At 38.7% G+C, this 16,264-nt stretch overlaps 1 protein-coding gene across 5 annotated transcripts in view; it reads right to left on the reverse strand.

Annotated features, from left to right (window-relative positions):
- The window catches only part of sigmar (Tumor necrosis factor alpha-induced protein 8-like protein sigmar), a 161,775-nt gene that overhangs the window by 19,036 nt on the left and 126,475 nt on the right, over nucleotides 1–16,264 (reverse strand). Inside the window, exon 1 of one of the 5 annotated variants that reach the window (XM_083119853.1) lies at nucleotides 914–1,087. The exons of the other annotated variants lie outside the window; for them this stretch is intronic. Coding sequence (XP_082975979.1) covers nucleotides 914–932 — 19 coding nt within the window. The 5' untranslated portion in view covers nucleotides 933–1,087. Of the gene's footprint in view, nucleotides 1–913; nucleotides 1,088–16,264 lie in introns of those variants that run through there. 5 annotated transcript variants of the gene reach the window in all.

The raw sequence follows: 16,264 nt of genomic DNA on the forward strand, positions 1-16,264 counted from the left end.
AGATGAAAGTAATGAAAGTCATAGTAATGATGTGAACATACAAAGTGATTACAATGTCAGCGATCACTTGTCTGTGAGTGAACATGACACATCTACTGAAGTTGAAGGACATGATGACAGCGAAGATGAAAGTGCCGATTCTGATACTCTCAATAAATCAGGTAGTGAGATATCTGACTTTGGCTCATCAGGTAACACTGTTCAATCAAATTAAGATGAAAAGGATCTACCTTATTACGTTGCAAAAGATGGAAAAACGAAGTGGCTGAAAGATCCTCCACCAAAAGCCAGAACCCCAAGACGTAACATTGTAATGAACTTTCCAGGATTAAAAGTTGGATTTGTTTTTTGCAAATGTAATAAACATGTTCTACGTGCATAAGAAAATAGTACATGACTTTATTCCTTCACCTATACATCTCTGATGATGTACAGTAATAAATAAATATCCCACAGTAGTATAATAATATATATAAATTCCATGAATTACAAGTAGGCGCAATGGTAAACAATTTCAGAACATCTTTGTGCGGTTACACGTTCCATGTACCGTAAATTTCTCGACTTTAGGACGAGAGACACGTGAAATCAGTGCCCCTTCCCCTTTTGAAAAGCAAATTGTTATTTTGGATATGAACCATGCTCCCTGAACTGAAAAATCAATTTCAATGCCACAAGTACGTAAGTTGACAGCCACCGATGGATGAAAACAGATTTGTCAACCCCTAAAAGTTGTGCAATATTATCTCTTTGAACCGCATGAACAGCATTGGCAGTAATTATGAACATATCCGTGTCTCACTCCGAGATTGTTTTATTACTATGACGCGCATTGTAAATTAAAAGTTATTTTGGTATCACAATGTGGCACAGAACTCCTGCGAAAGACAAGAATGAAATAAAAAAAACAGACCTGACATGTATCTCGCCATGATGAAGTCTGATCTAGTACAATTCTCACTTGAACTTGTCACACGAGCACACACACACACACAATGCGAGGCAATCGCCAATCACAACATCCGAAGCACTTTCCAACAGGCGTCGCGGATCTCAGAAACCACACTCGGTCTCATTCGCACATCGCTCTACTCTGGCGCGAAGACTGAAACTGAGGAGTCGAGACACGCACGAAGGGAGAGCTTTGGTGCGAGGTGGGGAGAAGAAGAAAAAACAGGTGACACACGCACTGCGGAATGTTGATCACTGTTGGCTGACCAGCGCCTACGTAAGCGTGGACTGAACAATGAAACAAGCAAGTCGGCGAAACCATAACAAACACAAAACACAAAATCAGCAGCTCATTATTGAAATTTGCTGTAGCGTAACGTAACAACGAGTTGCTTATTGGCAATATTTTCGTGAATCGTATATCTATGCTTGCTAACCATGCAGAAATTGCTTGAAGTCTCCCAATTCCCGAAAAGATTCGGCAGGAGTCGAACATTTCTAAAAACTGAAGCTCAAACCAGTCCACATCCATCTCTTTCGGTAGGCCTTTCCGCTATGTCGCCTTGCAATCAAGGGTTCGCGGATTCGATTCCAGGTGGAGGCACTTGTGGTACAGATCTCAATTTAAAATGTGGATCAGTCTCGATTAGCCTCTCTGAGCATAGACTTAGAATCCTTTAATCTATACTCTGTCCCGGATATCTCTGAAGCAAGGCCACGCATAGCGACAGAGAAGGGAGGAAATCGAGTGGGCACGCTGCTGCGAAGACTGGTAACTTCAGTCCCTTTCTCCCTCCACGCAATCCCATTCCCTCTCACCTGTTCATTGGTGGAGCCGTATCGCGTCACTACTTGCGCAGAGCCTTATTTTCGTTCGCTTGCTCCAGAGATAGCCTGGACAGGTTGTAGTGGAGGGTGGGGGAGTAACACATTTCAGACATCCATATCATATATTAATTTCACATCGTCCGTCGATCCCTTTTTATATATTTTTTTAAAAAATAGTTGGCAGAGAAATTATTATTTCCTTGCTTCTCTTTATTAAATGAATTTTCGGTATTTCATGACACCATAGACGTGAGAACAAGAGCATGGCGAGAAGCTAATAATAATACACTCAACGAATATTAGTAACATATTCATATTAACCACGACACATTTTATCCACTTCTGTTCCAAAGGAAGATTACGGCCACAAATGCTCATGTAGCGACAAACTTTACAAATTTGCTAAAGGGGCGGGGGGCTAAACCCCTTTATTACGGTAACAAACCCTTCACGAAATTTCTCAGCACGCCACTGATTAGAGTAGAATTTTGTTAAATGGGCTTCGCCAATACACGTTGAGGTTGCTAATGGTAATGTCCACTACGTGGCTGGCATAGACAATCAGTCCCAACAACATGTTATTGAACGAACTAGGGCTTTTTGCCGTAGTCAATGTTTTTGCTGTACACGAAGATGGAATTAGCTGGGCAAGGAATGCCCAGATCTTCTTTAAAGGGAGCGAAATGCTTGCAGGGTTATTTCAAGGCCGCAAAACAAGAGGAGTGCCTCGTCTTGTCCTCTCGGGCCGTCGTTGAAGGTCTCTCCCGACGGGCAAAGAAAAAATAGTGAGTCAGCTACAAGCATAGATTCCACCAGAGCTTGCGATGAGTGTGATGTTTATATCGTTGGTAACTTTCTGTTTTTGAATTTTTTTGTTATTTTCAGTGGCTTTTCTGCTACTTTTGACTAATTGAGACGATTCGAACCCAGGGCCTTGTTACGAATACCCTTTATTGAGTAGGTGGACATTTAAAATGTTAAGATTAACACCGAATACTGATCATGTGTTATGATGTCAATTCTAGCCGATTACGCAATGTTGGAATTTCACGGAGTGGTTATTGACTAATCTGTAGATTTTCGCTTTCCTAACACATTATTGTTTTTTGAGACGTGAATATGTGTGTGTGTGTGTTCTGATCGAATGTTGTCTTATCTCATTTGTGAAATTTTGACAACTGCAATACTAATATATCATTATTATTAACTTGAAAGTACAGGGTGTTCATAAAGTCCCGGTACCATTACAAAAAACATAGCTCGGAAACTACATGCAAAGAACAATGCTGTTGGTTGCAAAATGATCTACAACTCTCCACGTTTATATGCCATACACCTCAATGTGCGACCCTCTTGCTCTCAGAACATCAAGGCGGAACCCACTTCTGCTCATACACGCCCCAGAAGTTTAGGATACTCTCAGTTATTCTTCTTCGAAGAGTAACAACATCTGGAACAGAAGTGCGGTAAACACAATCTTTGACATACCCCCAGAAGAATAAATCCAAGGCTGTGATATAAGGAGAGCGCGGTGGCCACTGAATAGGTCCATCACGGCCTATCCACCTGCCAGGGAAATGCCTATTCACAATACTTCGAACATCGTTGGACCAACAAACAAACCGTCATTATCAGTGTTATAATAGACATTTTGCAATCAACAGCCAGTATTGTTCTTGTATTGCATGCAGTTTCCGAGCTATGTTATTTTGTAATGGCACCGGGACTTTATGAACACCCTGTATATAGAACGACTATTAGCGGTAAACGAACAATAGTTTCTTGGCCACGTAAGCCTATTCAACTATTGCAAATACCTATACAACAGCGAAAACAAATCACACCAAAATTCATGTGAATGCTCTAGAAAGAATTCTAAGCAGATGCAGTTTTTCAGATTTTTTCAGAACATTATAGCGATTTTTCTAAAGGAAAACAAATTTCCAAAACGCCTTCGCTGGCGTTGGCCAAAGGTCAAGCCGGTTTATCGTTGGTAAGAAATACTGCGATTTACATAATGACTCAGCACATTATTTTTTGTTTCCAGCAAGGTTACACTGATTGATTTTGCATTTTTTAAAACTAGGAGAACAGCTTAAATTTTATTTTAGGAACCTTAACCACACGATTGATTGGATTGGTGATTTAAGTCCACTTTATGCACAGTAAGGCTACCCGGGACTGGACCTACAGTTCAAGGTGGGATCCGAACCACTATGTGTCTCCACCGGGTATCGAACCCGGGACCCCTTGATTACAAGGCGACGACGTTACCACCATGCCATCGGGGAGGCTCTCAACCACACGAAATGTATATAAGAAACACGTGCTGTTATGTATCTATTTTCTAGTCTTTTTAACTGTGCATGGAATAATAATAATAACAATATTAATGAATTGATAATAAACATTGGAAGCGTGCAGTCTGATTCGGTTCCGTAAAAAAATAATTTCACGTTGAACCATGTGCTGGGAGAAAACAATGGGTGCCAATCGTAATTCAGCACAGCTTGGCGAAACCCCTTTGTGATGCCGCCCCGAGGGACAGCCGTCACGGAGGACAACGTGTAGGGAAGGCCAAGAATGGAGAAGAGGCATGTAGCGACGAGCGTGAGAATTTTCACGGGTGCTGCTATGAATTATTCCGCTGTGTGTGTGTGTGTGTGTGTGTAGTGCTATAGCTGTACATATCAACCCAGTCGATTACTTGCATCATGTGCAGAAACATGTTCGTCTTTTGACAGATCCCAAGCTGTATACAGGGTGTACATAAACTCACGGCACACCATTTCAATAAATTATTTCGTTGCAAATAATAGGGATAGCAGTGTTCTTTCGTAAAGTGTTCTGCCATTCCTTTCCTTTTGCACGATACGTAGTAACTGATTAAAAATGGCAAAAGACTCAATGTGTCCGATCGCGGATCCCGACTCGTGACATATACCATCAATTTTGTCCACAAATGGAGCACACGCCGAATTGTACTGAATGAAATAACAGAGTAGCAATACTTTTCAAAACACAACATTGTTCATCTTGTATTGCCACAACATAATGAATTATTGAGGTGGTAAAATAATTTTATGACCACCCTGTTAATTTCGTCTAATTATCATTAATCCTCCTCGCTGTGATTAGCCTAACGGATAGAAAAGCGAAGTTAATTAAATAACCGAGCCGTTCTCTCTGGAGGAATGTCTATCCCAGACCCCCTACTCTAGTGGTTCTAGGTTCGATTCCTGGGTGGGGCACAGATGTGTTTTTGTCCCATCATCTCTCTCTTCAGCTCATTATTAATATTCATGGTTCGATTAACAGAGACCGAACAGTGGAAACAAAATAGAACTGCTGAATGGCGAATTGATTAATTAGTGATTTGATATTATTCATTAGTTATATTTGAAGTCGTATTTTTCCCCCTGAGGATTAGCTGAGAGTTAGATGAAAAGGAAGGTTTCACGTAGGCTCCAGCCCAGGGGCTCAAGAACACAACACGTCGACTGTACATTCATTATGTTAGTAATTTCAATGACTTCCTGGAAATAAATCCTTAAAAATCCTTCTAATTGAATTTAGTTTTATTGGTTTTCATGACTAAAGCATTAAGTACTAGAATATACTTGAATATTCTATTATAAATGCTTTGAATAGGAGTTCGATATCTGGTGGATGGACATAATGGTTCGGATCCAACTTTAAACTGTAGGTCCAGTCTCGATTAGCCTATCTGAACATAAGTCAGCTTGGGATATCAGAACGAAATATCAATAATATTCACAATATACTCCACCCACTGCATCACTTGCCAAGTATTGATCTGTCTGCATGACACGTGCGTTCCAGAAAGGTGATCATGGCAACGTTTCAGCAAACATTCCAAAGCGAAGGATTTAACAAACGATTATGCAACAGATTGTGTCTGATTGATTGATTGATTTAGTTTATTTTACTTCGCGTTTTTTTTGTGCCTCTTGGCTAAATTGCGAAGATGGGGATGGATGATGAAATGATGAAAGTGATGAATGGACATTCACAAACAACCAAGCCCGACCAGGATTCGAACCCGGGACCCTTGGCGTCGCAGCGCGATGTGCTAACCACTCGGCCACAGGGTCGGGCAACAGATTGTGTCTGGAAGACGACGGCTAGACAAGGATATCTAAATACAGAGGAATATGGGTAATTTCTTTTTTTGCACTGCTTTTTTGAACGTGTACTGCCAATTTCCAAACTTTCCGTGCTTGTTTCACCATCGGTGAATTTCCAAAACGGAGATATAAATTTCAATTCACTGGCGCGCTCTGAATTTCATCAACGAGACGGTAAATTCCCCGACTTCTTGTCTGAATGTCCGTAACAATCAGACAGTTGACTTTTCATTGCCATTACCAATGTAGTTTTCACTAATTCCCTCAATACGTTTCACAACCTTCCATAACTAATATAGATTTCGCTGGGAATGGTACTATCAAGACAAGACGAGAATTGGCAGTGCCTTGGTCTCGGTCTCGTTCTCGTGGGGTAAGTTTCATTCACACCCTGAGACTAGAAATGTACGTATAAGTAGTATAAACTAGAGTATTGCATGTGACCACATCCACTCGTTCGAGTCTGCCACGCTCGAGCGTTTACAATGGAATGTCATTTTAATGTGAAGATAATCGTAAACACATATATATCCTGGCAGTTTCAGCCCACAATCCTCTATTTTATTTTCATGTATTGGTAAGATGGACTAAACTATATTTTTAACATGGGAGATAATGACTATGTTTACTTAAGTTTCAATTTTACTGCGTCTTTCACTTCACGATCCATATTTGAGGGCCCACTACCACAGACAAATTACTGGTATAAGTGTACTACTGGGTTTCGAGCGTGTACCGAGCGTTATTTGCTCGAACGAAGAAGATCTCGATTCCGAATGCTATCTCGCGTCGTCCGAGCGAAATCCTCTCACTGCAGCACTCCAGTATAAACCACGTATACAGCATTCAACGCGCAAACTTTTGCAGCGTATAGAAGTCATTAAAGGAAACAGCTTCTCTTGAACCGAGCAGAGAAAAGTTATCAAGAAAAGTTGCCTCCTTATGACGTTTCACTGCTTGAGAAAACATACTTTTATCCTGCATGTATATGTAACCACACTGCACAGACTCAACTGATGGTCTGATTTTTTTTGATTTGATTTATTTTACTTCGCTTTTTGTGCCACTTTTGGCTAATTAGCGAAGATGGAGATGAGCGACGACATGATGAAATTGAGGAATGGACACTCACAAACATCCATGCCCAGGCCAGGATTCGAACCAGGGAGCCCTGGCGTTGTAGCACGATGTGCTAACCACTCCGCCACGGGTAATGGTCTGATTTTGTAATCACCATAAAGAAAATATATGAATTATCTGTAAATAATCAGGTAGATATCTACTTGGTATGTCTAAAGAGGTGGCATAATAAGGTAAAGTTTGCCTCAGGTAATTGTTTAATGTCTCGGCCTCGTCTCGATTTTACATAGGTCTGTCTCGTTCTTGGCCTTGTCTTGTCAAGTCCCGAAAGGCCTGGTCTCCTTCTAGTCTCACCACCAACCCTAAATTTCGTCAATTTAATTTTCTTATAGAGTAAAATAATCCCCTGACTTACGCAATCAAATCACCAAATTTACTTGACGAATGTCTGAATTCCCTTAGCGAATCAATCCACGCCAGACTTTTAATCAGCAATGTAGGGTTCACTGACTCTGAATTTCCTTAAAGAAGTAATCAAAATCATTGACTTTCCATTATCAATGAAAGTTTTAAAGATTCCCTCAGAACTACCTGACTTGCCATGGGAAAGACCACGAACTCTCTCTCTCTAACTATGTTTGCATTTATTTACCGATTCAATAGATTTCCATCACCAATGTCTATTTCAATGATTCTTTCCTGAAATTTCCACTACGAGAGTCAAGAAATTTCCAAATTTACGCTTACCATCGCATTTACTCGTTAAAGATTTTCTTTACCGAAACAAAAATCCCCGGCTTCACTCAATGTCCTTACTGAGACAAGAAATAATCTGATTTTCTCAGACAAATTTCCACTTGTGTGTCTCAATTTCCACAACTTTCCACGACGAATCCAATAAAATAACTCCAATTTCCACTTGTGTCTCTCAATTTCCACAATTTTCTACAAAGAATTCAATGAAACAACATGAAATTTCCTTTACGAACCAATAAATTCATGGACATTCCATTATTTCCAATATCATATCAATAGAGTGTTGAACTTTCTTGACTTTACAACTTTGCAATTTTTTTACTGCATCTTACTCTGAAATCCGTCAAACAATTCTGGATTTTCGTTGATCTTGATATTTCTACACCATAAAAAACAAGAACTATTATTCACCATCCATAGGCACACTCAAATGGTCTTCTTTGTTGCAGAGAGTGCACGAAACGATACAAGAGGACATTGCTTCGTGTGACTTCAGTGTTGTTTCAAAAGTCACTTGTACGAGGGTCACTATTTATATTTTGAGCCTAACAATGAAAAAACAGGAATTTGGCATTGAAAACTGCTTTATTGTTTTTCGAAGTATTCTCCTTTATGGTCAATACACTGTTGCATTCGTTCGAACCATTTGTCAAAGCAGTTTTTCCAATCTTCTTGAGACACCTCCATAATATGGTTTTTGAACGCATCAACGGCCTCTTCCACCGACGAAAATCGTTGTCCACGCAATTTATTCTTGACATTCGGGAACAAGAAGAAGTCATTGGGTGCCAAATCAGGACTGTACGGCAGATGACCCATCAATTCGATTTTTTGACTGTTCATAAAGTCGGTTGTTAGACGAGATGTGTGACAGCTGGCATTGTCTTGATGAAGAATGATCCGACGGCGTTTGTTTGTTTTCCGTATTTGACCGAAGACCTCTGGCAAACAAATTGTTGTGTACCATTCAGAGTTGACATTTCTACGTTCCTCTAAAGGCACAGTTGCCACATGACCAGTTTTCCCGAAAAAACAGGCGACCATTTGTTTCGATGTGCTTCGAGCGCGAACAACTTTTGTTGGATTGGGTTCATCTTGAAACACCCATACAGTCGACTGCTGTTTACGTTCCGGCTCATATGCATATATCCATGATTCGTCACCTGTTACAATCTTATATACGTCTTTTGAAGCACCACGATTGTATTTATTGACCATTTGTTTGCACCAATTGACGCGAGCGTCTTTTGGAGTTTTTGTCAAATTGTGTGGGATCCAACGAGAACATACCTTTCTCACAGCTAAATGATCATGTAATATTTTATATATGCTGGTGGAACTAATGCCTATGGTTGCCTCAATCTCACAGTATGTCACATGACGATCTTGCAGTATTAGGTTTTGCACAGCATCAATGTTTTCTCGAACAACAACTGATTTTGGACGACCTTCGCGAATGGCGGCCACGATTAAATTCGTTATACCAGCGTTTCACAGTGGCAAAGGATGGGGCGTCATCGCCAAATGTGGAAGTAAGTTGATCGATGCACTCTTGTCTTGATAATCCACGTCGAAAATCGTACAAAATCATCGCACGAAAATGTTCACGAGTTAATTCAATTTTATTGTTGTCGCGCAATCTCCAAGGCAACATAAACAACACAAATGAAGCTATTGACAAAACATTTGAAGTACGTTATGGTCAATAATGCCAGACGATTCCGTGCAAACGTCAAATCGCGCCTAACTTCAATCAGTGTTGCCAAGGCTCAAAATATAAATAGTGACCCTCGTATTAATCTTCGTACAGTGACAGAAGACGAAGCACGCACGAAACATATGATAATAGAATGCAGGAATGAGCAGGAGATGCATCATAAAAGAAAACGACAGCAGCGTTACACATCAAAGAATTATGGAGACAAAATTTGCATGGAAATAGAGCAACAATTGCACTTAAACATTGTTAATTCCACTTTTATCGTAGAGTATGTGAAATGCTGATGCGTAGTATTCTGATTACTAAGTGAAAACGTGATTTGGAGCAGGTTCTTACTGTAACTTTCGATACAAGTGCGCGCTCTGTCTCTTTATGGATAAAACGCATTGGATTTGGGAAACTCAGTTCCCTTATTTCCAAAATACATTCAAATTGTGATCCAATCTAGGTATATAAATCTCCTTGTACGAATTGAGAAACTATTTTCTACAATAAGATTTCCAAGACCTATGCAAATACAACCTTTTTATTTAAAATCCTTCAAAAGTTGCCAAGTTATATTTTCACTAATCACACTGAATTACCAATCTTTATAAGAGCTCTATAACTCCCAAGTTATAATTTCTTTCACGACGCAGTTATCATGAAAGGCAAACATACAAACTTTCCAAATTTATTGCACCAAAGTTGTGCACTAACAAAAGTACACTGACGTTACGTTTCCAACGGAAATACAGAAATCTCACTAAAACTATCATTATCTTCTAGTTCAATCATCACCGGTGATTTTTATACTTCGCTTTGCGATCTCTGGCTACAAAAATCTTCAAAATTCCTCAAAATCAGAATCCTTGACCTTCTTTCCATCCGTAGTCGACACACCTAGGTAGGACAACGAAATTGTTTCAAAAGTCAAAACAGGAACCTATCCAGGAGAACAGATTGACCCATAAAGCAGTAAGCATTACGCAATTCTTGCAGTGCAAGGGTAGGAAGACCTAATTTCTGTCTCGATGTTCCAATGGCCTCGTCTGACAGGAATTCGTCCAAATATTTCCCCACGACAATACCATTTTATTACCGCCAGCTTCTTGCCGCTTATCGTGAGAACCATCTTTCACGCATAACGGTTATGCTTCCTTTAGATCTAGGTGAAGGCCCTCTGCACACGACATCCTTCCTGAATGGAAGTTAACCAAACGTGGTAGCTGTTGGGGAGGCCATTGTACTGATCCATCTCCATATTTGAACCTCCGCCCGGAAGCAGTGGCGCCAGTGTTGTGTTAAATCACGGGGAAGCTTGCATATATCTTGGCATTACAGTAAGCCAGATCTTTGTAATTTGGCGATGCTACCGAAACAAGGCTTGGCACAGTCTCGTTCTCTTAAGACTTATTCGATAGCGCAAATGATTAAGGCTCTCTTTAGACGAAAGCATTTTCCTTAACATTCTTGCCATGACCAAAATGCTACCGTGTAGTGAAAAATCTTATGACATTTCTCAAGGAAATGATCGGTTCTACGTATTTCCGTAACACAAACAATCAGAAGCGACCTCTAGGTCACGAGTGCAGTTGTAATGGCGGCGGCGTGAGATGCAAACAACGTATCACTTCACATTTTTAAAAGACGATAACTATTCAACTGAGAGGAATATCGCTTCGTATTAAATGGTTTTAGGTAGAGAAGAATGGCGCTGATAAAATACATACTTTACAACGTTTACTGTACACGTATGGAAGAATATTTTAGCTTTTTCAATTGTAAACACCGTGCATTCACCATAGATGGCGTAACTCGACGTACCTTTCGTGCTGTATATAGTACAGGGTGATTTTTTTAAAACTCATGGTTTTCTTTGTTGTGTAAAATTTGTAAATGAAGTATTATTTCCATGCGGTTTGTGGCAAATGAATAAGGAAGGATGGGAGATTTATTGGAGTATGTATACCGGTTTATATGCATCCCGGGTAATATCGCCCACGCCTCAACAAAAACAGCAAATATTCACCAGTGTACCTTTCGCATCTATATGGTCTGGGGGTTTGGATGCAGTGCGGAGGTTTAGGTTTCCTCCTGTAGATAGCACCGTTGTCATTCTCAACAATAACCAGGAAACTGCTATTCAACATGTCAAAAGGCAGCAAAAACTGCGAAACTAAGTGCGTACAAAATTACAGCTGTTCAAGAATTGAAGGATCCAGATTAAGTTAAACGTGTAGATTACTGTTTATTGTGCGTAATCCGGATATCCTGAAAATAACGTGGCTTACTGATGAAGCCTGGTTACATCTCTCTGGGTATGTTTATTCTCAGAATACATGGATATGGGCAGCTGAAAATCCACATAGTGTAATCGAAATTCCGTTCCACTCACAGAAAGTTGGGGTATGGTGCGCTGACTCAGCATCACGTATAGTGGGTCCAATCTCCTTCAATGAAACAGTGAACACAGAGCGGTACAGGGCAATATTCAGTTTGGACGACATTGAACTCACAAAGGGTTATTTACAACAGGATGGTGCTACATGCCATACATCGCATGACAGTATGGCACTGATTGAAAGTTTCTTTGCGAATAGGGTTATTTCAAAGGGATTGTGGCCTCCGAGGTCTCCAGACTTAACTTCACTTGACTTCTTTCTGTGGGGCTTCCTAAAGGGACATGTGTACACAAACAACCCTACATCTCTGGAAATGTTGAAGCAGAACATTATCACTGAAATTGCGAACATTAGCGCAGAAACACTGTCAGACAGCCCTTAACATGGAGCGGCGTGTTCGACTTTGTTTACAGGAAGGAGGTCGACACTTTCAGCACCTTCTTTAAAGGTGAGATGTTATGTCATATGTCTGTGCTATAATTTTTATGTTTTATTTATGTTTGAGTGAATACAAAAAAAAAGAACTCATTTTCATTAATTCATTTTAGCAAAAATCCAATACTTCAATGTTATTGTTGGGTACACTGGTGAATATTTGCTGTTTTTGTTGAGACGTGGGCGATATTACCCGGGATGCATATAAACCGGTAAACATACTCCAATAAATCTCCCATCCTTCCTTATTCATTTGCCACAAACCGCATGGAAATAATACTTCATTTACAAATTTTACACAACAAAGAAAACCATGAGTTTTAAAAAAATCACCCTGTATAATACATTGCAAAATCTAACCGAAATGTTACATGAAATACTTTCGTGTAAAGTACTATCTGCTTAAGACTTTTGGAAGCATTTACATGGCATTTATGCTAGCAGAAATGTTAAAGGAAATGCTTCCGTTGTTACGAAAAATAACGTATCACGCTTATCTCTGTTTTGTGTACACCTTTATTTACACCGCTGCCCTTCTCCGTATATACATCTTTACGTTACAATCCATTAACAACTGCTCCCGGTTGCCTTTTGTCCCAAAACAGAGGACTTCACTCTACGAGCACACTATTTAGGATAGCGCTAACCCGCCTCCGCAGTGCAACTGTATAAAAAACTGCCTCAATCCATCGGGCCTTGTATCCGAGTATCTTAAAGCCGACAAACAGGAAATAAGTTGAGGGAAAACAACCGTTGGCTTCCCCGGCTACAGGGCACAAAACAACCTAGGCAAGACATTTACAAATATCCAAAACTACTACATATATATTTCCATTTTCCAGCTGTGTGCATCAAAACCACACAGCACCGCCTTTAGCGGGCCTAAGATGTTTACTTGTAATCCACGGATTCCGCGTTCGATTCCCGAAGGTGGAACATTCCACGATGGTTCCTATCCTGCTATAACCTGCGGATGAAGGACACTGCTTATGTACAGTCACTGGCAATGAAAATGGGACACATAGATCCTGAAATATTCTCTTCCCTGCGAGGGGCTATGTGTGTTGCCTAACTCTAAGGCGGTGGCAGAACTTGTCACTTGAAATTTACTTATCGACGTAGAGCTAAGCAACACACAAAACATCTTGCAGCAAGGGCGTCCGCAGGACTTTTCTCAGGGGGTAGAGTCATAGAAACTTCTATTATTATTATTATTATTATTATTATTATTATTGCTATTATTATTATTACTACTACTACTTTACAAATCATAAAATTCAAACTGAATTGAATATACTTTAGCGTTGTATACAAGTTCAGACTCAAGTCTACTATTTAGATAGACACTGGATTCTCTTTGCTTCCTTTCAATAAATATCTATCACTTTGTTGATGAGCAGTTCTTTGTCTCTTTGTACTTTCTGGCATGCACAGATATCAAACAGAGGCCACTTAATCTACTGTCGTTCGTGGTACCTCTGATCCATGTTTTTACGTGTCGCAGGGTACTGTAAAATAATAACTAATAATAATTCAAAATTATTATAAAAATTATGAAATGCTTCCTTCACTTGCGCTACTTGAAAAACTGTTTAAACTTTACTTACTTTTCTTTCTTATGTTTTCTTAATTACGTTATATTCTGTGTATCTATATACAATTTGCATAACTGAATACTAAACAAATTAATTCATGTAGAACAAAAAGCTTTTTTTATATAGTTTGACAATCAGTGTAAAATAGACTGTGAGCTTAAATGTAACGCTACTTCAAAGAATAATAATAATAATACTCGTTTATTTTAAGTGTTGAGCACAGTATGAAACCTAATACAGCACTAAGTCAAATACAAAAGTACAAAGTTACACGAATAAAATACATAATCTGTAGAATAACATAACATAACAAGTTAGCATATTTACACTTCAAGTTACGGTTTTCAACGAGATCTATTGTATCTGATACTAATAATTCTTTATTGTTATATAATATTGTGCAATTAACTCTGTATTGTTCTAATAATAATAATAATAATCATATTTATTTAAGTGATGATAACGATTAAACAACCAGGTATATCACTATGTCAAAATTGGTTATACAAAATTAAAAAATTGAATACATAATTATAAAATAAAACAGTGGATCCTACAATCTTATACATCAACATAAATACAAATTGTAGGTTTCAACAAGATCAGCTACTAAACCTCTGGCCTTGTTTAGGCATGTGAGAATTGAGATATACCTATGGGAATATCTGGGAATTTTATAAGCTATATTATTCAAAAAGTATTCACTGTCAACTTGGAAAGTTAATATCTTCTCTACAAAATTTATCCTTTTCATTTTTCTTCTTTCTTCTAAGGTAAACATATTCAACTGTGTTAACCATTCAGAGTAATGTTGGTCATAGTATTTTCTTTTTAACTTTGTGCATAATAACCTGATAAAAAGTTTTTGAACGGATTCAATAATATAATAATAATAATAATAATAATAATAATAATAATAATAATAATAGTTGCTCTACTTACGGCCTGTAAGTCACAGAAAACAATATTTATTGTTATAAAATATCGCTAAAATTTCACCATTCGAATTACGTTATCTCTTTCCAGAAATCCCCCGACCTCTCCCTGCGGGAGCCCTTGCCTTGCAGGGAAGCGAGTATTAGAGGATCGAGGTATCCCATTTTTTTTTATTGCCGGTTACTGAACAATGTTCAATCCCAGCCAAAATGTCTGCCACAGTTACAACAGTAACGTATCAACACTGCCATCAAAACCATTCAGGGTGGACATGCTGTATTGTATATGCAACGTCCTCGATTCACATACCGAATAACAATAAGCACAAAATAATAATCTTAGTTTTTCATGGGATGGAAATATATTTTTTGTTATCTTATAATCCTTGCATTATTAATTTTGCCATTATTTTCTTTCGTAAAATAGTTTCCTAATAAATTTTTTTCAAGGTTCTTAACTATTTAGAAATGAGGCGATACATGGGTGTATGCTGTTACATATACTCGTATATTTCTGTACCACCTATTAATGTAATAACAATTACAACAATAATAATAACAACACTGCTGTGATGTTAGTACCGGTAAACATATTGGAGTTTCCCTGTCCGTTGATGTTTGCACGTCTTTCTATCATAAATTTGTAATTGTTCTCTATTACAGCACAAATCAATGTTTCTTATGTTTTCATTGTAAATTTAAATATCTCATTCAATTTCTGTTTTGAACTTCCAGATGTGCTTGTTTAAGTTAATGTACAATGGTCAATAACGTATTTTTTTTATCTGTACTAATAAGTGGATAACGTTTGGGATATAATGATACAAATGGATTTATCAAGACTTGATTTGGCGTCTTTTCTTTCTTACAACTGCCAGGTAATTGGAGTAATATTATCAACCCACAGAAGTTAGCCTCATATTCGCCAATTCTTGAACGATTCGATAGTTTAATAGCAGTCCGTGTTAAGTTGTGACGTTCACAGCACAAATAGTTATATGTACTAGATAAATAAAGCTTTTCATTTTTTGTGGGCTACCCTGTATAAAGAAATACGTTAATGAGTGTGGATGGAATGCATGAAATATGAGAACCTGAAGGCAGAATTGGAACTCGACTCGTTTTAAAGGCCACCTAAAAACAAGAAGAAAAAAACAAGATGTGTACCACGAAAATTGCATCCCCGCCCAGCTACCCGAAAGAAAGTTTGCACCAAAGTAGTGTTTAAGTGGAAGTCTGATGAAAGACAAAAAAAGTTTCTGGATGTTTTCTTCTTTGAACGCCACTCTGGCATTTGGCGAACAACAGGATGTGCCCGAAGGAGAGATGCTAATGAAGCAGTTGGGAATCTTATGTGGGTCTGGTGAGAGAGCCTCCCGAAGCAGGAAGGGTAGACCAGTGTTGCAATATCAAGGGAAAATCTTCCCTTTCC

The sequence above is a fragment of the Lepisma saccharinum genome, chromosome 3 (genome assembly GCF_977018435.1).
Source record: "Lepisma saccharinum chromosome 3, izLepSacc3.1, whole genome shotgun sequence".
Lineage (NCBI taxonomy): Eukaryota > Metazoa > Arthropoda > Insecta > Zygentoma > Lepismatidae > Lepisma > Lepisma saccharinum.